Below are 20,915 nucleotides of genomic sequence, written 5' to 3'. Positions count from 1 at the left end.
TAAACCTTCCATTAAAAGACAAAGATTATCAAACTAGGACAAAAAAGCTTGAAGTCAAAGGACAGGAAAACTGGGAGACTGGAATTGACATATATATATTACTATATAATATTACATATAATACTATATTAGATAACTAATGAGGATCTAAAACAATTTAAAAATTAAAGATTAATGAGCAAAACAGCTAACTGGTCATTAAAAATGATTAACAGGGGACTTCCCTGGTGGTCAGTGGCTAAGACTCCAAGCTCCAGTGCAGGGGCCCAGGTCTGATCCCAGGTCAAAAAACTAGATCACATGCTACAACTAAGAGTCTGCATGCAATACCTAAAAGACACATGCTGCAACCAGCAATCTCGCATGCCACAACTAAGACCCAGCCCAGCCAAATAAATACTTTTTCTTAAAAATGAATAACAGAATAAATACAAAGGAAGCAGAAAGGAGAATATAATTAAGTAAGAGTAGAAATTAATGAAATAGGAAACAAAAATACAATATAAAGATTGAAAGTAAAAAAATTATCACTTAGTAAAAATAATAAAATTGACAAAGCTCAGGCAAAATTAATCAAGTAAACAACCACCACCAGGAATGAAATTAAAAAGAATACATATGCTATTTTAAAATGTATATAGAGAATATAATGAACTTTATATCAATAAATTAAAAATTTAGTTGAAGTGGATAAATCACTGGAAAAAAAATGGAACTTACCGAGTCAAAAAGAAATAGAAAAATTAAAAGAAATTAAGTTAGCTCCTCATGAAAAACACACTAGTTCAGATGGTTTTACTTATAAGTTCTATCAAACATTCAAGGAACAATCTCATGCAAACTATTCCCATATACAGGGGGAAAAAAACTTTTTTAAAAGATTTATACATACCTGCTTCATCAAATGAAGGTACTTTTTCCATTTTCTGAGATTGTGATCCCTGTCCTTCTTTCTGAACATTTGTGGAATACAACTTTACTTGATTCAGTGTACAGCATGGAACACTGTTTGAAAAGCTTCCAAATGTCACTAAACTCTGCCATTCTAAAAGAAAAAAATTTAAATTTCAAACAAACTAGTAATAAGGATTTTTATACCCAATAAAGCCTACCTATGATTAGAAAGAGAACAAAATAACAGTAAAATCTGTACTCTGTTAAATACCCAAATGCACAACGTTAAGCCACCCTTTCCGTACAGGTGTTTCACCGGCCCTTAGGTATACAGCGTCCATATTCTGTAAAGGAAACATAAAGATAACATTGCTTCTTTTCTCACTTGCAAATTTATATAGAAATTTTTTAATTACATAAAGTCAAATAAACATTTATATTATTCAGCTATTCTGAAAGGTCTTTGGCATATAAAAGGTACTCTTTATTTTGTATGTTGGTTGCATGCTAAAAGAAAATGGCATAATATACCTTTCAAAATAAGAACTCTGAAAGGAGAAAGGTCATGAGGGCTTTCTACTCAAAATTACATTGCGTCTTCCCTCTGCTAGCTGAAACTCGGTCCTCTTCCATTTCACATTCACTATGTGAATTATATGAATCAGTCAGTCATACTGTCACTGATTTTTTAAAATCAGATAAATAAATCAACATTTGGAGAGATTCCTCAGTATATGAGGAATAATAATCATGAGTATATATTGAGGGAAGAATAGAAGTCTAATTACAAAGCACATTAGCTGCTACATCTGGGTTGATTGTGGGCTTTGGAGGGCTGAAATAGAAAAATGTAGTCCACATTTGCATCAAAGTGGTAGAAAAGTAAATCTGTCTCTACTCCTGGGTGACCCTGTCTCCCTGTTACTTTTTATGCTGAGGACTGAAACTTGAAAACCTTGTTTAGGTGCAATTTATACATTTTCTAAAATTTAGGTAAAATAGTGAAATTATATCATTAGAAACAGTCAAGTTAAACATTTAAGAGTTCAAACTTTTCTAACTGCTTAATAATGATCTTCCCAAAACGTTAATTCATGTACTTGCATGTGCAGATTGCCTTCTGAAATCAAAGAAAATAAATATTTTTTTAATGGCTCAGAGAATTCATCAGGAACATCAATTACTGTGAATATCAAAGGTAATCTGAAAAGCATGAGGGACATAAGGCAGCCTTAAGTATTCACTCAAATTTCAGGCTTAGAACTTGTTTTCTTGAAAAACTTCCTGATGCCAACTTAAATCTTTCATTTGGCAAATATTTGTTGAAGGCCCAGTATGGTTTTTTTTTTTTTTTTGTCATTTGATGCTACTTATTAAAGGCTGAGTAAAGCAAATATAACAATGTATCTTCTTTCATATTAAAATAAATATGTCACTAAAGGCTAAAGCAAACTCTCCCTGGAAAACCACCCTCCAGGAAAGCATCTTTACCACCACCACCACTGGTGTTCTGACTTGTCAGCCCTATTCAAAGTATCTTTTGTGATTATTACCAAACAAAAACAATATACCACTAACATTTTTTTAATCCACTGATGAAATACTTCTATAGACATTGTGCTAAGGTGTTTAAAGAGGGATTACTAATCTAAAAGTCTTGCCTCAGAAGATGACAATATATTCGTAACTTGATCCTCGATCTTGTTCAAAGTTCTCCTGAATTTTAAAAATATTTTATTATAAAAAATTTTAAATATATACAAAGGTAGAAAAAAACAGTACAATAAACATACATGTACTTCTTACCTAGCTTCAACAATTATCAATTCATGGACAACTTCATTGTATCTCTACCTCACCAATATCTCATCTACATATTAATTTGATGCAAATCTCAGACATAAAATAATTTCACTCATAAAACTTTCAGTATGCATTCTAAAAGATAAAACATAGCTATACCACCATTGCAAGTAAAAAAAAAAAATCTTAATATCATGAAAATAGCCTCAACTTCCAATAATCTCAATTTTCTCAATTTTCTCAATTTCCAGTGTTGTAATTTTTATATATCTGTGAACAGATCTTAATTCAGTCCACATACCATAAACTGAGTGCAATTGTGCGGTAGTTTGAGCATTCTTTGGCATTGCCTTTCTTTGGGATTAGAATGAAAACTGACCTTTTCCAGTCCTGTGGCCACTGCTGAGTTTTCCAAATTTGCTGGCATATTGAGTGCAGCACTTTCACAGCATCATCTTTCAGGATTTGAAATGGCTCAACTGGAACTCCATCACCTCCACTAGCTTTGTTCATAGTGATGCTTTCTAAGGCCCACTTGACTTCACATTCCAGGATGTCTGGCTCTAGGTCAGTGATCACACCATCGTGATTATCTGGGTCGTGAAGATCTTTTTTGTACAATTCCTCCGTGTATTCTTGCCACCTCTTCTTAATATCTTCTGCTTCTCTTAGGTCCATACCATTTCTGTCCTTTATCGAGCCCATCTTTCCATGAAATGTTCCCTTGGTATCTCTAATTTTCTTGAGATCTCTAATCTTTCCCATTCTCTTGTTTTCCTCTATTTCTCTGCATTGATCACTGAGGAAGGCTTTCTCATCTCTCCTTGCTATTCTTTGGAACTCTGCATTCAAATGGGTGTATCTTTCCTTTTCTCCTTCACTTTTTTGCTTCTCTTCTTTTCACAGCAGTTTGTAAGACCTCCTCAGACAACCATTTTGCCTTTTTGCATTTCTTTTTTGGGGATGGTCTTGATCCCTGTCTCCTGTACAATGTCACGAACCTCCGTCCATAGTTCATGAGGCACTCTGTTTATCAGATCTAGTCCCTTAAGTCTATTTCTCACTTCCACTGTTTAATCGTAAAAGATTTTATTTAGGTCATACCTGAATGATCTAGTGATTTTCCCTACTTTCTTCAATTTAAGTCTGAATTTGGCAATAAGAATGCTCAAACTACCACACAATTGCACTCATCTCACACACTAGTAAAGGAATGCTCAAAATTCTCCAAGCCAGGCTTCAGCAATACATGAACCATGAACTTCCAGATGTTCAAGCTGGTTTTAGAAAAGGCAGAGGAACCAGAGATCAAATTGCCAACATCTGCTGGATCATCGAAAAAGCAAAAGAGTTTCAGAAAAACATCTATTTCTGCTTTACTGACTATGCCAAAGCCTTTGACAGTGTGGATCACAATAAACTGTGGAAAATTCTGAAAGAGATGGGAATACCAGACCACTTGACCTCCCTCTTGAAAAATTTGTATGCAGGTCAAGAAGCAACAGTTAGAACAGGACATGGAACAGACTAGTTCCAAATAGGAAAAGGAGTACGTCAAAGCTGTATATTGTCACCCTGCTTATTTAACTTATATGCAGAGAACATTATGAGACATGCTGGGCTGGATGAAGCACAAGCTAGAATCAAGACTGTGGGGAGAAATATCAATAACCTCAGATATGCAGATGACATCAACCTTATGGCAGAAAATGAAGAAGAACTAAAGAGCCTTTTGATGAAAGTGAAAGAAGAGAGTGAAAAAGTTGGTTTAATGCTTAATATTCAGAAAACTTAAGATCATGGTATCTGGTCCCATCACTTACAGATGGGAAACAGTGGAAACAGTGTCAGACTTTATTTTGGGGGGCTCCAAAATCACTGCAGATGGTGACTGCAGCCATGAAATTAAAAGACAGACACTTCTTGGAAAGAAAGTTATGACCAACCTAGACAGCATATTAAAAAGCAGAGACACTACTTTGCCAACAAAGGTCCGTCTAGTCAAGGCTATGGTTTTTCCAGTAGTCATGTATGGGTGTGAGAGTTGGACTATAAAGAAAGCTGAGTGCCAAAGAACTGATATTTTTGAACTGTGGTGTTGGAGAAGACTCGAGAGTCCCTTAGACTGCAAGGAGATCCAACCAGTCCATCCTAAAGGAGATCAGTCCTGAATATTCATTGGAAGGACTGATGCTAAAGCTGAAACTACAATACTTTGGCCACCTGATGTGAAGAACTAACTCATATGAAAAGACCCTGATGCTGGGAAGACTGAAGGCAGGAGAAGGGGATGACAGAGGATGAGATGGTTGGATGGCATCACCAACTAAATGGACATGAGTTTGGGTAAACTCTGGGAGCTGGTGATGGACAGGGAGGCCTGTCATTGTGCGATCCATGGGGTCACAGAGTCGGACATGACTAAGCGACTGAACTGAACCATAACTGAGGGGTTTTTTAATATTTATTTATTTGGCTGTGTCGGGCTTTAGTTGCATCACACAGGATCTTTCACTGCCACATAGGCTCTCTAGTTGGGCACACGGGCTCCAGAGCTCACCAGCTTACTTGCTCAAGGCATGGGGATCTTAGTTTCATCAGGGATCAGACCCTCACTCTCGATAGTGAAAGTGAATAATCCTAGCCTCTGGACCACCAGGGAATTCCCAACTCCTGTGTCCTTGTGATACTACCCTAGTAATCTTGTTAGCTTCCTTGTTCACTGTTTCAAAAAATTATTAAATTTTAACTTTAGAAGAATTTCAGATATCAGCAACTTTCAACGTACATATTTGGCATAATACAAGACAAACTGCAAGGAAACTGCAGAATATATAGGACAACATTTGACTCAATAAAATACACAGAATACCTAAAATTCAGCAGTAGAAACTCAACTGTTGAATAAATTACTGAATTTGTTAATTAATTCTGGGAGGCAAAAAGATAGTAAAAAAAATATTACCCATCATTTATACACTCTCTTCAAGATGACTTCTAAAATAAGCTACGTTAAGCTACAGATCCGTCTTTAGTTCAGTGCTCACTACTCTATGGGCGTGGAAAAGGAACTTCTCATTGCTGTATATACAAGGGTTGTTTTTTCATCAAGACTGCAGAGCTAGGTATCTTATCTGTCTAACTGCAACAATCACTTTTCTCTGCTTTTATTTTACTGTTACTGTCTCTGCAGCTGCTAATGACATTGGTACTGATCACCCCTTGTCCTCTCCAATCTGCTTTGTCACCTACCACTTACTCTGGCTTTTGGAGGAAATTTGGCCTTCTTTTTCAGACTACAATACAAAAAGCTCTCTTTCTGCCAGGCAAACTGACAATTCTATCTACCATGTGTGTTGCTTCTGCAATAACAATAACTAAAAAACAAAAAGATTTCTTAATGGTTTGAAGTATTTTACTTTAGGCTAGTTTCAGGACAAGAGATAAACATGTACCTAAGTCTTTCAGAGATCAGTCTCTATACTTGAGACCACTGCAGATGGATGGACCTGGACATTATCATACTGCGTGAAGTAAGTCAAAGAGAGAAAGACAAATATCATATTGCTTATGTGTGGAATCTAAAAAGATGACGAAAATAAACTTATTTACAAAGCAGAAACAGACTAACAGATATAGAAAACAAACCTGTAGTTACCAAAGTGAAAGTGAAAGTCACTCAGTCGTGTCCAACTCTTTGTGACCCCATGGACTATACAGTGGATGGGATTCTCCAGGCCAGAATACTGGAGTGGGTAGCCTTTCCCTTCTCCAGGGTATCTTCCCAACCCAGGGGTCAAACCCAGGTCTCCTGCACTGCAGGTGGATTCTTTACCAGCTGAACCACAAGGGAAGCTCTAGTTACCAAAGGAGGTAATTAGGACCAAATTAGGACCTTGGGATTAACATACACACCTGGTGTGTCAGACAGTAAAGAATCTGCCTGCAAAGCAGGAAATCCACCCAGGTTCGATCCCTAGGTCAGGAAGATCCCCTGGAAATGACAACCCACTCCAGTATTCCTGCATGGAGATTCCCACGACAGAGGAGCCTGGTGGGCTACAGTCCATGGGGTCATAAACAGTCAGACCTGAGCGACTAACTTTTTATACATAAAATAAACAAGGACCTACCGTATAAGACAGGGAACTATATTCAATAACTTGTAATAACATACAATGGGAAAGAATCTGATAATATATGTGTGTGTGTATAACTGAACCATGATGCTGCATTTTTAAAAACAAGCAAAATACAGGTTGATTTCAACTATTAAATGGATTATGCATCTGGATTATGCATAATTTTTACTCTATATCTTAATTCTTTTCTGTATTTTCCCCAACGCCTAAAATTTTAAATTAAAAATATATGCACTGTTAAATCACTTCTAACATTATTTCTGCTAATAGGAGCACACTGATTGTCTCTAGGTTACTTTTATACTTTCAGCGAGCAAAATAAAATGCAGGAAAATCCCTTTCAGGTCTAATCATCAGGCAAGCAAAAGGACTGCCTGGTGACTTACACCAGTTAGCTCAACCTTCAGGACTAGTGCTGATGTGATTTTTCACCAGAACAGACTAAGCAACCAGGAATCCTTTTTTTTTTTTTTTTTTTGCGTATGTAAAGAATATGCAACTTTCTGCACTGCATCTTGGCATACAACTCTACTTCCTTGCTTAATTCTTAATATTTTCTTAGAAAAGGGGGGGGAAATATTTAATATATTAAGGATTCACCAAGTGCCACTGTCCTAAATGCTCTACCTGTATTATCACACTATAATTTATATCCCAAAGTATGCCTCAAAATCATCTGCATCTCTCCATCTCCATTGCCTTTTCATACTGTTCATGGGGTTCTCAGAATATTCATCGGAAAGACCGATGCTAAAGCCAAAACTCCAATACTTTGGCCACCTGATGTGAAGAACTGACTCACTGGAAAAGACCCTGATGCTGGGAAAGATTGAAGGCAGAAGGAGAAGGGGACGACAGAGGATGAGATGGTTGGATGGCATCACTGACTCAATGAACATGAGTTTAAGCAAGCTCCAGGAGCTGGTGATGTACAGAAAAGCCTGGCATGCTGCAGTCCATGGGGTTGCAAAGAGTCAGACATACTGAGCGACTGAACTGATCTCCATTACTAAGTACCATGGCCCAACTACAATCTTCTTTGTGTGGCTAACTCTAATAACCCTCTACTGATCTCCTTATTCCTTTCCCCTTTCCAATCCAACAGTAGTCAGAATGATATTTTTAAAACATTTCCTTTTCTGGCCCCTTAAACCTATGGCCCAAAAGGCTATGAAAGTGAAAGTTGCTCCGTCATATCCGACTCTTGCGACCCCATGGATTACAGTCCATTACCTTCTCCAAGCCAGAATACTGGAATGGGTAGCCTTTCCCTTCTCCAGGGGATCTTCCCAACCCAGGCATTGAACCCAGGTATCCAGCATTGCAGGCGGATTCTTTACCAACTGAGCCACCAGGGATGCCCAAGTATATTGGAGTAGGTAGCCAATCCCTTCTCCAGCAGATCTTCCTGACCCAGGAATCGAACCAGGGTCTCCCTGATACCTCTCAAATCTCACTTCACACATCCCTCCCTTTCCAACCACACTCCAGCCAAAGCATGTTTCTTTCTGCTCCTGAATACTACAAGTCTGGTCTTCTCTGCCTGGATTGCTCTTTGCCCCAGATCTTCACCTGGCTTGCTGATTTTCATTTGTCATGACTTGGTTCAGTCACCACCTCCTTAGAAAAGCTGGAGTCCCAGGCCAGCATAACTGATAAAATGGCCCCTGCAGGCTTCTAGACTGCCACTCGGCTTATTTCTTTTACAATGTTTAGGTATGTTTCTCATTCCTCATTTCCAAAAAAGGTGGAAAGTCTGTCTTGTTCAGCACAACACAATCAGCGGCTACAATGCCTGATACCTCTTCCTGAATGATCCTCACTCACAAAAACCCTACACATGAAACACATGCTGTGGCTAACCTCACTCCACAGGCAACCTTATCACTAACCTGAACTACATAGAATCCTGCTGCCACTCTGCCAAAACGGTCTTTTACAACTGTCAATGTTCCTGTTGCTTATTTAAGGGATTCAATCCCCACTCTACTTTTCATGTGGTAGTACCAGCACGTTACAGACAAAAATCTACAAATACAAAGGTTAATTTCTATCTTTTTATGTAAAAACTATACTTTTATTAATCTTGGATTTCAGCAAAAGCCTGCATCTATTGATTTGTAGTCGTTAAGGGAGTATCCCCCCACCTCAAATCCCTGTCAATGAGGCAAGGTACAAATACATGAAAAACAGGTGAGACATATACATCAAGAACATTTTCCCAAGTCACTAAATATTCTTCTAAATTATATTTTTTTAACAGCTGCATCTATCACCAGCCCTTAATAAATATACCATAATATGGTGTATTTATTATACCATATACTTTTCATAACTGTAATATACTCTTCATAACTGTGTTACCTATTTATTACTATTAATAATAAACTTGTGTGCACACTTTAGTATGTATCTGGTGATTTCTTGAAAGCAAATCCCTTTAAGTAGAACTGCTGGGTAAGAAGGCACAGAACTTTAAGGTTCTTTTTAGTACAAGGAATAACTGACCTCCAAAACACTGACCAACTAACTACGTGTCCCAGTTAGTAGTAAGAGTTTCTGCTTTCCTGCACACTCAATATGGAGTATCACTATGAAAAACTTAGCTAATGTGAAAGCACTTAGTAGTAAACCCTTTAGATTTGTATTTCTATACTTATTAGTAAATATGGAACATTTTTGCATTTTTATTGGTCACTCGAATGCCCTTATGAATGCATTCATCTCCTTTGCCCATTTTTCTACTGGGCTTGTAAAAATTCTTTATAAATTAGGAATACTAATTCTATAACTGCACTGCCCAGAAGTCACTGTTCACTGAGTACCTTAAATGTGGATAGTCTGAACATGTGCTGTAAGTGTAAAATACACACTGGACTCCAGAAACAGTTCAAAAAGATAAAGTAAAATACCTCCATAATTTTTATACTGATCATAATAGTGAAATACTTTGAATATACTGGATAAACTATATTAACAAAATTAATTTCATCTGTTTTTACTTTTTAAAATACGGCTATCAAAATTACATACATGATACACATTATATTTCGTTCAGACAGAACCGCCCTCGAATATTGTTCTCCTTGTTGCCTTTAAATGTTTACGATGCCGGGAGCCGGCATATTGCATACTGAGTGCATATTGCATATTGAGTGCAGCACTTTCCACAGCATCATCTTTCAGGATCTGGAATAGCTCAACTGGAATTCTATCACTGCCAGGAGCCAGCGTGAGGAGCTCCACCCATGACAAAGGTCATGAGGAAGGAGGCTCTGCGTAATCGAGCCTCAGGAGTCCCCCTGGAAATTCTCGAGCATCTACCCCCAAAACCAGAGTCTGCCTACTTTCTGCTTTGTGCTTTCACCTACACCTCTGACTTTACAGGGGGCTGTCCCCCACTACCTCTCTCTGAAAAAGAGTTAGCTTACAGCTCCAGTTAATAATTCCTGGGTGTGACAGTGTTTCAACCTACAAACTCCTTTGGAAGTCCTCTAGCCTGCCTGAATAGGTTTTTCCAGCCACATGTGATTGCTCAGAGCCTCCCAACTGTGAGAGGCATGAGATGTTCTAAACTGTCTAAATACAGATTCCTTTGAGCAGTTAAAAGATTGATTAGAAATTGTATTGGTGAAGGGATTTTCACTTGTCGGGCCAATGTTCGCTGCTAAGTTTCCATATCCCTTACCTGCTGTGTCCCTGGCAATGTATTGATTAATATAATTGGTGTAAGTAGTAGCTTTAATGTTTGTAACCTGGGACCCTTGAGTTAATTCTTTTTCTTGTTATAGCCCACCACACGTTTGCTCTGTAGGAATGCAACTTTATCTACTGCTTTTGGAGGGTGGCTCCTGACCAATCACCTTTAGAGAAAAATAAGTTTTCTGAAGAAAGGGTCTTAAAGTGTTAACAGGCCTCCGGGCCAGAAGATGATGCAAATCACCTAAGCTTTTGCATATGATAAGTTTGCAGGAAGAAAGCCTGGCTTGCTGCATGACTCTACCCCTTCCCCCATTATCCTCTATGCATAACTTAAGGTATAAAAACTACTTTGGAAAATAAAGTGCGGGCCTTGTTCACCGAAACTTGGTCTCCCCAGGTCGTTCTTTCTCTCACCTTCTGGCTGAATTATTCAGCCTCTTTTCTCCACTGAATTTCCTCACTGAGCTAGCCTTATTTCAGCCTCTTTTCTCCACTGAATTTCCTCACTGAGCTAGCCTTATTCTATTACTCTTTATATCCTTAATTAACGTTTAATTAAGCAGTTGTTTCCTGATCCTCGCTGATGCCGTCCCCGCTTCGAATTCCCTGGATCCACCGGGGCTGGACCCCGGCAGTTTACAGTGTTAATTTGACCCACCAGCATTTCTCATCTTTGAGCATGTATAAGAAGCAGTTTGGAGAAGGAAATGGCAACCCACTCCCATATTCTTGCCTAGAGAATCCCGTGGACAGAGAAGCCTGATGGGCTGCTGTCCATAGGGTTGCAAAGAGTCGGACACGACTGAAGCGCCTGAGCATGCATGGATGCATTGGAGAAGGAAATGGCAACCCACTCCAGTATTCTTGTCTGGAGAATCCCAGGGACAGAGGAGCCTGGTGGGCTGCCGTCTATGGGGTCGCACAGAGTTGGACACGACTGAAGCAACTTAGCAGCAGCAAGAAGCAGTTGTTTCCCTTAAGATTCTTCCTCTACTACTCTTTTTAAATTTACACAGGGCTTTCAGAAGCACAAACTAAACATTATTTCTTGACAAAGTAAAAACATTTATTTTTAGAAATTTCTCTCCAAAAGTTCTTCCAATATTTCTTTCTTAGGTGCAACCAACTTGATTAGTACTTTTTCTAAATAATCCTTTTGAAGTTTTATAACAATTATGGTCACCCCTTTAAAAACTGTTTAGGTATTATTGAAACTAAATTTTCACCAACAAGGTTATTTTTCAATCTACTATTTTTAAGTATGAGAACACATTTTAATTTTTTGGTAATAAATACTGTAAACAACTTTGCAGTCATTGTGACTGGTGAAGACAGGCGATTCTCATCACAGAGGGATGAGAGAAGAGCACGTAAATTTCAACAGAGAATAATGAATTACAAATTACACTATTTCACCTCCTTTTACCAACACTTAAAGGCAGTTTAGACTAAATTTAGCTACAGTCCACTGGGTTGCAGAGTGGGACATGACTTCGCGACCAAGCAACAACAAACAGCCACTCCACCTAATTTAAGTGTAAAATGCCAAAACTACTTGGTCAATAGAAGCAATCATGCTAGAAAGCTTAGATGAGGATTTTGGAGTATGGTAGAACTAGATGATTCATCTTGTTCACAAGAGAATCAGGTGTATTTCCCATTACAGGAAAACTCCACAGTTACACGTTTTTATCACTACCGAAGTCTCCAAAACAGCTCTTTTAAAATGAACCCTTCTGAAATTTTAAGAGCCAGTTTCTACATTTACTACAAATCAAAAATAGGACCATATGCCAAAATACCTGCACAGTAAAGAGCTTCTAAAGCTTATGTTACTTAGAAACTTGAATGACTACAACTTTCAACTTTTATTGCAAAGTCACAAACATGCTACAAGATTTTTCAAACATAAACTTTGGGGAAATGTTTCTTTAAATTCTCTTTTCACCCACAAGAATCTGGGGGATTAGGTTAGGAGTGGATTTGATTCTGTCTCTCCCTCATTGTTCCTCTCGGCCTGCTAGGGACTATTGGTATGGCAAAAACGGAGGTAAGCTTGACTCAGACTTGCAAGTTCAATGATATTTTGCAAACTGCCAAGTGAAATTTGAGTCAGAAAAGATTGTTGGATAAGAATTATAAAAACAGTAAACCAGTAAACATTTCTTCACCAAAAAGAGTCTTCAACCGAACTGAGTTCATTCAATTAATTGCGGGACTGTCAGTCTCATATTAAATAATTATTCGTAAATGTTAAGTAGTAACTCCCAACTTCCTCTCAGAAAATTTAATAAAACAAGCTGGGCATATGAGAAAAGCAATAGGGTAAGAAAATCCACTGAGTCACAAGTGCTCAATAAAGGTAAGGCGGTGAGCTTAAAACACCCTGGAACTTGGAGTCAGCAATTTCCTATTGACTGGGGGAGGAGGCGGGCCGTCACCGCCATGCACTAAGATGCTCACGTAACCTTTCATCTGAAACGAAGTAGTCGGTTTCATGGATGCCACCGGACCGCGAAATGCCCCAAATTCCCGCGGGAGCCGTGCTAGAACTGTACGCGAGACCAGATCAAGGAGGCCTGTCAGGGGCCACGGCAGGGTGTGTAGCCTGAACTGCGAAGACGGAGGGCCAAAAGGAAGGTTCTTTGGCTGGGGAAGGGCAAGGCGGCGTACTGCCCGAGGCGAGGCACCCGGCTCCGAGCCCGGCCTTGTCTTCAAGTCCGGCTTCCGCGAAGTCAGTGGTCGGCGCGGGACACTCACCCTGGCGGTCGCTGGAGCCCCGGGCCGCCGCCCTGCAGCGCAGACGGAGCCGGCACAGGGAAGACCAGCTACATCTGTGGGCCGCAGCGGCGGCGGCCAAGCCCGGTAACATCCTGGCGGGGCAAAGGCCCCCACTCGGACACCGCCTGCTGCCTCCGCGCCGCCGCCGCCACCAACTGACTCCATAGACCGGACACTACCGAACACCGACCCTTGCGCCGCCTGAGGCGGCTTCAGCGAACCCGGAAATGGTAACATCATTTAGAGACCTAGCTGCGGAGACAGCGGAAGTGGCGTGCGCGAGCAGGACCAATCGCGAGACCTTGCCAGACCCTGACCATTTGGGGAAGGCGTGGCTGCGCAGGAACTTTGGCGTTTTCCCTGTCTTCCGCGCTTTTACTGTGGCGCTTTGTTTGAATGTCTGGAATCAAGATTGCCGGGAGAAATATCGGTAACCTCAGATATGCAGATGACACCACACTTATGGCAGAAAGCGAAGAATAGCTAAAGAGCCTCTTGATGAAAGTGAAAGAGGAGAGTGAAAAAGTTGGATTGAAACTCAACATTCAGAAAACTAAGATCATGGCATCCGGTCCCATCACTTAATGGTAAATAGATGGGGAAACAACGGAAACAGTGATAGACTTTATTTTGGGGAGCTCCAAAGTCACTGCAGATGGTGACTGCAGCCATGAACTTAAAAGACGCTTACTCCTTGGAGGAAAAACTATGACCAACCTAGACAGCATATTAAAAAGCAGAGACATTACTTTGCCAACAAAGATCCATCTAGTCAAAGCTATAGTTTTTCCAATAGTTATGTATGGATGTGAGAGTTGGACTATAAAGAAAGCTGAGCGCTGAAGAATTGATGCTTTTGCACTGTGGTGTTGGAGAAGACTCTTGAGAGTCCCTTGGAATGCAAGGAGATCAAACCATTCAATCCTAAAGAAAATCAGTCCTGAATATTCTTAGGAAGGACTGATGCTGAAGCTGAAACTCTAATACTTTGGCCACCTGATGCGAAGAACTGACTCCTTTGAAAGGACCCTGATGCTGGGAAAGATTTAAGACAGGAGGAAAGGGGTCAACAGAGGATGAGATGGTTGGATGGCATCACCAGCTTGATGGACATGTTTCACCAAGCTCCAGGAGTTGGTGATGAACAGGGGAGTCTGGCATGCTGCAGTCCATGGGGTCTCAAAAGAGTTGGACACTTCTGAGCGACTGAACTGAACTGAAATCATTAATAGACTGAATTATCTCTTGTTTTTTAGTTATATAAGTCTTTTAAACCAAGAAGCCACATTTTGCCTACACTTTTAGGTGAAAACATCCCTGACTAACATGGTTGCGGTGGTTCAGTCACTTAAATTGTGTCCTGACTCGATGGACATGAGTTTGAGTAAGGTCCGAGAGTTGGTGATGGACAGGGAGACCTGGCATGCTGCAGTCCATGGGGTCACAAAGAGTCGGACATGACTGAGCAACTGAACTGAACTGTCTTCCTTGCTTCTACTGTGGCACTTTGCTTGGATGTCTACACGTGAATTATTTGCTTCTTAACAGCCCATGAAAACTTGGGCAGAAGTGACAGCTTTGGGGGGCTCTGCCTACTCTCCTTTTTTCTGGGCTCAGATCCTGGGCCATGCTGTTGGAACAGGATGGAAGATGGGAAGGAAGGACAATGGCCTTCTGAGCCTCTCCTTCTCCTGAGCCTTATTGGATAAGCCCAAGACTAGGCTAATTGGTCCTCAGTGCTCTCAGAACCTGTTCCACAGTATGTCACAACACTGCTGTGTAGCCATTACCATGAGGGCAAGTACCCACAGAATCAGAACTTGCCTTACTAACCTCTGAACCTGGGACTCCTGTCTGTAATATAAGACTTACATGCTCAGGATTTATGTGGGTAGAGCAGGTGTGCAGACAAGTAAATAGGAGTCAGTGTGGTCCCAGGGAGAAAGCAATCAACAATATTCACCAAGCATTAACTGTGATGTTTATCTGACATGCTCTCAGGTCTTAGCTCAAAAGAGCGACACCTGCCTTGACCGCCCTAGCTATAGTATGGGAGCAAGATTTTCCACCCCAAAGTGAGTTTCTTTGGCATGTGTATTAGTTTAGGCTGATTTTTTTTTAAGGTCAAAGACTCATTACCTTTGACCTTTCCCCGACCTGCTTAAAAGAATGTGGAGGAAGCAAGATTTTCCACCCCAAAGTGAGTTTCTTTGGCATGTGTATTAGTTTAGGCTGATTTTTTTTTAAGGTCAGAGACTCATTACCTTTGACCTTTCCCTGACCTGCTTAAAAGAATGTGGAAGATGTGTCTGCCAAGGGTGATACCACCATAGATAACCATAGTACAAACTAGATGTGTAGACTCAGAGGAACCTAGCAAAGTCTGCTAAAATTCCCCTCTGTGTCCCATTGTGTTTGCTGACCCATCAAACATTTGTTTACCAAACGTCTGCTGTTTTTGTCTCCTTTTCAGTTGCCTTCCTCCCCTTGGAAGTCCCAAACTACCACCCCTAACATCCTCTTTTTTCTTTAACTGAAGGTGGTATTCAAGTTGGCCATTTTGGAGAGTTACTCAGTTTTCCTGGGTCTCTCCTATGTATACATGTTGTTGAACTTTTGTTTGATTTTATCCTGTAATCCATCTGATGTAAGTTTAACTCTTAGACCAACTAGAACTTAGAAGGTGTAGACTTAAAAAATATTGAGAGTTATGTTTTATTCCGCAGGAATTTTTAGGACTTCAAGCCAGGGAAGCAGCATCTCAAGTAACCTGGAGAGAACTGCTCCGAGGAGGTGAGGGGAGAATCAGGTTATATAGTTTTGCTACAAAGGGCAGGTAGTTTGAACATCAAAAGGTTATTGTTGCTCTCTTTCCCTGCTGCTGCAGAGGCGGAGGCTCAGGTGCATTCAAGATTGGGCTCCACCCATAACCCACTGCCGTGGCCAAGGAAGGCATTGCTGCTGGAGGTGTAATAGACGTCAGTACTGCTCTGCAAGAGGTGCTGAAGACTGCGCTCATCCACGATGGCTTAGCACGTGGAACTGGCGAAGCTGTGAAAGCTTTAGACAAGCGCCAAGCCCATCTATGTGTGCTTGCATCCAACCGTGTATGTCAAGTGTATGTCAAGTTGGTGGAGGCCCTTTGTGCTGAGCATCAAATCAACCTGATTAAGGTTGATGACAACAAGAAACTAGGGGAACGGGTAGGCCTCTGAAAAATTGACAGAGAGGGAAAACCCCGTAAAGTGGTTTGGTTGCAGTTGTTTGGTGGTTAAGGACTATGGCAAAGAATCTCAGGCCAAGGATGTCATCGAGGAGTACTTCAAATGCAAGAAATGATGAAATTAAAAACTGAGTTCTTGGTTTAAAAAAAAAAAGATTATTGTTAATTAAAGGGATACAAGATACCTCATTTAGCACCTGTCTATGTATGGGAAGATGCAAGAGTCTGTGCTCACTGAAATCATACCCTTGATACATGACTCAGCTATCTGGGACCAGTGTCCTATAGGTTCATACAATGTCCTGTATGTCCTGAGGAATCCTGAGATTCCCCAGGGCTCACCAGCTCACCACTCATGGTGACTGCAATCAGTAGTGATTGCAATCGCTGATGACTGGGATATCCTTTATTTACTGGTATGGCAGGAAATAGTCTATTTCTCAAAAGGTAGAGGAAAATTTCTTCCTCCCTGATGCTATAATAGGCTTGTTTATTCTCTACCCCTTGCCCTGTATGCTTTTCTTCAAAATGCCTGTATATACTTGAAATTATCTATGCATTTATTATAATTTTCTGTCTCTCAGAATGAAAAATAAGCATCATGATGCTGGAGTCTTGTGTTTTGCCCATTGCTGGTTCCCAGGGGTAAAACAGTGCCTGACAAATAAATTAATTGAATGGAATACATGATTTTAAAATTAATGAGTCATCTGACTCTAGTGCTACTGAGGCAGGAATAGGTGAGCTCCAGTTTAGACATTTACAACCAGCCTCCTGTTTGCTCTCTGAAATGGAAATAACAACTGAAACAGGGTAAGTAGTCAGACTGTCTCCTATGGACACCTTCAGATAACAGTCATGACAGGAGCAGAGAGGGGCTAAGCATTGTTTGAGTAAAGGATCAAGAGGTCATGTATTTCCTCTCCATGGGGCAAGGGAGACATTTCACATGCTCAGAAAGACTCCTGGGGGATAAAAAGGAGGGGCAGACCCCAGCATATGTGATTCCATAGGCCTCTGGGCTGAAATCCATCTTGGAAAGTTGCACACGCATGTTGGGGAGGGTCCTAGGGCAGGTCAGGTGGGGAAAAAGAAACCAGACAATTAGCCAAAGGTAAGCAAAGAACTATCCTATATAAATGACTTAACTGCCTCTTTACTGCCCTTCTCCTCACTCAGGGGGATGCCCGCACCCTTTCTCTCCAAGTGTGTGCATCTCTGCCTTGCTCCTCTCTTAACTGAACAAACTGTTTCTTTGTGTGCTCTCCCTCATGTTGTAACGCTGTGTCTAATAATAAACTTTGTACCTGCATTTACAGTTTTTGCCTCTGTGAGAAATGAATTTTTCACTGGGAGTAAGAGCCAGTGAAAATTAGCTTCTAGTCTCTAGCCCTTGCTAGTCTGGTGGCTAGGATTCCTGTGTTTCCATCCAGGCTACCCAGGTTCAATTCCTGGGCAGGGAATTAAGATCTTGCTTTATGTCACTGGTCACCGCTGCCTCTCAGAGGTCACTACCATTGTTGAACCCAAGTTCATGTGCCTGATGCATTGTGAATCCTAACAAATCAAAACATCAGCATTTAGAGCAGATTTATTTGCAGGGCCAAACAAGGGCAACAGGTGGTTCATGATCAGTAAGCTCAAACTCTCGGAAGGGTTTCAAGGAAGAGTTTTTATGGGCAAAATTTGGAGAAAAGTCTACAGGGTTGTGACCTTTCTCTGACTGGTTGATGGTAAGCAAATGGAGTGATGTTCCATGAATCTCAATCATCAGCCTTTTGGTTCCAACCAGCCCAGGCTGCAGTTACCTTCTTTCACCTGGTGGGGGCCTTAGTTCCTGTAAAAGAACAAAGAGCTATATTGTTATGTATGTCTTATTGTATTTATCTGAAGAGATACATTGTTATGTATATCCTGGGGCTTCCAGGGTGGTGCCAGTGGTAAATACCCCACCTGTTAATGCAGGACAAGTAAGAGACACGGGTTCAATTCCTGGGTCAGGAAGATCCCCTGGAGAAGGGCATGACAACCACTCCATGACAATCCACTCTAGTAATCTTGCCTGGAGAATCCCATGCACAGGGAAGGTTTTAGAGGCTATAGCCTTTTTCCTGGGCTTCTCTGGTGGCTCAGAATGTAAAGAATCTGCCTGCAATGTGGGAGATTGGGTTCGATCCCTGAGTTGGGAAGATCCCCTGCAGAGGGAATGGCAACCCAATCCAGTATTCTTGCCTGGAGAATCCCCATGGACAGAGGAGCTTGGCGGGCTGCAGTCCATGGGGTGGCAGAGAGTCAGACACCACTGAGCCTTTTCCTACAAATGAGAAACGGGAATACTGAAAGGCCCCACAGGGTTCTCAGTTTCACTACAACATAACTAATTCAAGGGGAAATAAATTAGTATGTTACCAATTTTAAGAGAATCAACAGTCTTTTATGATAATTGAAAAAGTACAACCAGATTAGTGAGGTCATATTGATTAAATTATCACAAGAATGGTAAGCAAATTTAACTTTCTATGACAAACATAGATTAAAACATTAAGTGGTTAAACATTAAAAAATGCTGCTCCATAAATATTTATAACCTCAAGATTACTCAGAAATCTGAATATTACTGTAAAGTTTTTATCCTTTCCTTGTAAATAGATTTTAGCAGTAATCCAGTTTTTATGATCTAAAACACCTAAAGATTTAACTCTAATTTTTCTGGTTCAGTTCACTTCAGTTGCTCAGTCGTGTCCAACTCTTTGCAACCCCGTGAATCACAGCATGCCTGGCCTCCCTGTCCATCACCAACTCCCAAAGTTCACCCAAACTCACGTGCATCGAGTTGATGATGCCATCCAGCCATCTCATACTCTGTTGTCCCCTTCTCCTGCCCCCACTCTCTCCCAGCATCAGGGTCTTTTCCAATGAGTCAACTTTTTGCATGAGGTGGCCAAAGTATTGGAGTTTCAGCCTCAGCATCAGTCTTTCTAATGAACACCGAGGACTGGTCTCCTTTAGGATGAACTGGTTGAATCTCCTTGTAGTTCAAGGGACTCTCAAGAGTCTTCTCCAACACCACAGTTCAAAAGCATCAGTTCTTCAGCGTTCAGCTTTCTTCACAGTCCAACACTCACATCCATACATAACCAGTGGAAAAACCATAGCCTCGACTAGATGGACCTTTGTTGGCAAAGTAATGTCTCTGCTTTTTGTCACGCGAGTGTATGTTCCTCGGTTCTTTGTCTCGTCGAAACAAAGATTTGGAGCAACGGACATTAAAGCCCTCGGTGCATCACAGCTCTCGGGTCTTGGACAAACCGTGTTACAGCTCTTAGGCAAATCAGTGTTACAGCTCCATTTTATTTAGAAGATAGCAGGAGAGAGAGAGAGAGAAAGAGAGAGAAAGAAAGAAAAGAGCACGCACACGTGGGGGAGAGAGAGAGTCCGAGAGAAAGCGCTTTGGCTCCTCCTTTTGTATGTTTTTTCCTCCACCTGGGCCTGCTCTATGCAAATTGGGCTTAGCCAGGAGTGCTGTTTGTTCTGTTTGTTCTGCCTTAAGTCTTCACTCTGGTCCTTGGACCTTCCTTTGACCTTCCTTGTCTTTTAGCCACTGCCATTTTGGACTCCTTTTCCCTATTCTACCTACCTAACATTTTGAATATGCTATCTAGGTTGGTCATAACTTTCCTTCCAAGGAGTAAGTGTCTTTTAATTTCATGGCTGCAGTCACCATCTGTAGTGATTTTGGAGCCCCCAAAAATAAAGTCTGACACTGTTTCCACAGTTTCCCCATCTATTTCCTATGAAGTGGTGGGACCAGATTTTTCTGGTAACTATATGTAAATAATCATGAACTTTTATTATATTGCTAACTTAAATGCTTTGGATTCTTAAAGTTGACCCCTAGTTTCAACTATCATTTTAATCAAGACTGGTCAAAGTCCAGTGGTTAAGAACCTGCCTTCAAATGCAAGGGACATGGGTTAGATCCCTGGTCAGGTAACTAAGATCGATTTGCTCTGGAGCCCAAACACTGTAACAAAGATCCTATATGCCACAGCTTATATCCAATGCAGCCAAAAATAAATAAAAAATATTCTTAAAAAAAAAAAAGTTTCCATCATTAAATTAAAAAAAAAGTCAAAACTTCATAGCACTGTATAACTTGACTTAGACACTGTATTAATTTTAATAAGCCTACAAAAGCCTTGACTTGCCTAAAAGTTTGAATAAGATAAATCATGCTGTTTCGTCTTTTTTAACCCTCACAATGCTGTATCACATATGTTGTCCATGGACTTGGATTAAAATACTTCTGCAGTTGTCTTGGTGTTTATACCTATATTGTCATCATATATTTGTCCTGGTGGATGCACTCC

At 40.6% G+C, this 20,915-nt stretch overlaps 1 protein-coding gene and 1 pseudogene across 1 annotated transcript in view; one reads left to right on the top strand and one right to left on the bottom strand.

The window, feature by feature from the left end:
• SLC30A9 (solute carrier family 30 member 9) overlaps nucleotides 1-13,556 on the bottom strand; it is an 88,309-nt gene extending 74,753 nt beyond the window's left edge. Inside the window, exons 1-2 of the mRNA XM_061420026.1 lie at nucleotides 13,302-13,556; nucleotides 893-1,045 (exon numbers count right to left, since the gene is read on the bottom strand). Of these exons, the coding sequence (XP_061276010.1) occupies nucleotides 893-1,045; nucleotides 13,302-13,413 (265 nt within the window). The 5' untranslated portion in view covers nucleotides 13,414-13,556. The remainder of the gene's footprint in view (nucleotides 1-892; nucleotides 1,046-13,301) is intronic.
• Nucleotides 13,557-16,252: 2,696 nt separating this feature from the next.
• On the top strand, nucleotides 16,253-17,857 carry LOC133249488 (small ribosomal subunit protein eS12-like; annotated as a pseudogene).
• Nucleotides 17,858-20,915: the final 3,058 nt, after the last annotated feature.

This window comes from Bos javanicus, chromosome 6 (genome assembly GCF_032452875.1).
Source record: "Bos javanicus breed banteng chromosome 6, ARS-OSU_banteng_1.0, whole genome shotgun sequence".
Classification (NCBI taxonomy): domain Eukaryota; kingdom Metazoa; phylum Chordata; class Mammalia; order Artiodactyla; family Bovidae; genus Bos; species Bos javanicus.
This window is presented reverse-complemented; position numbering and strand designations above follow the sequence as displayed.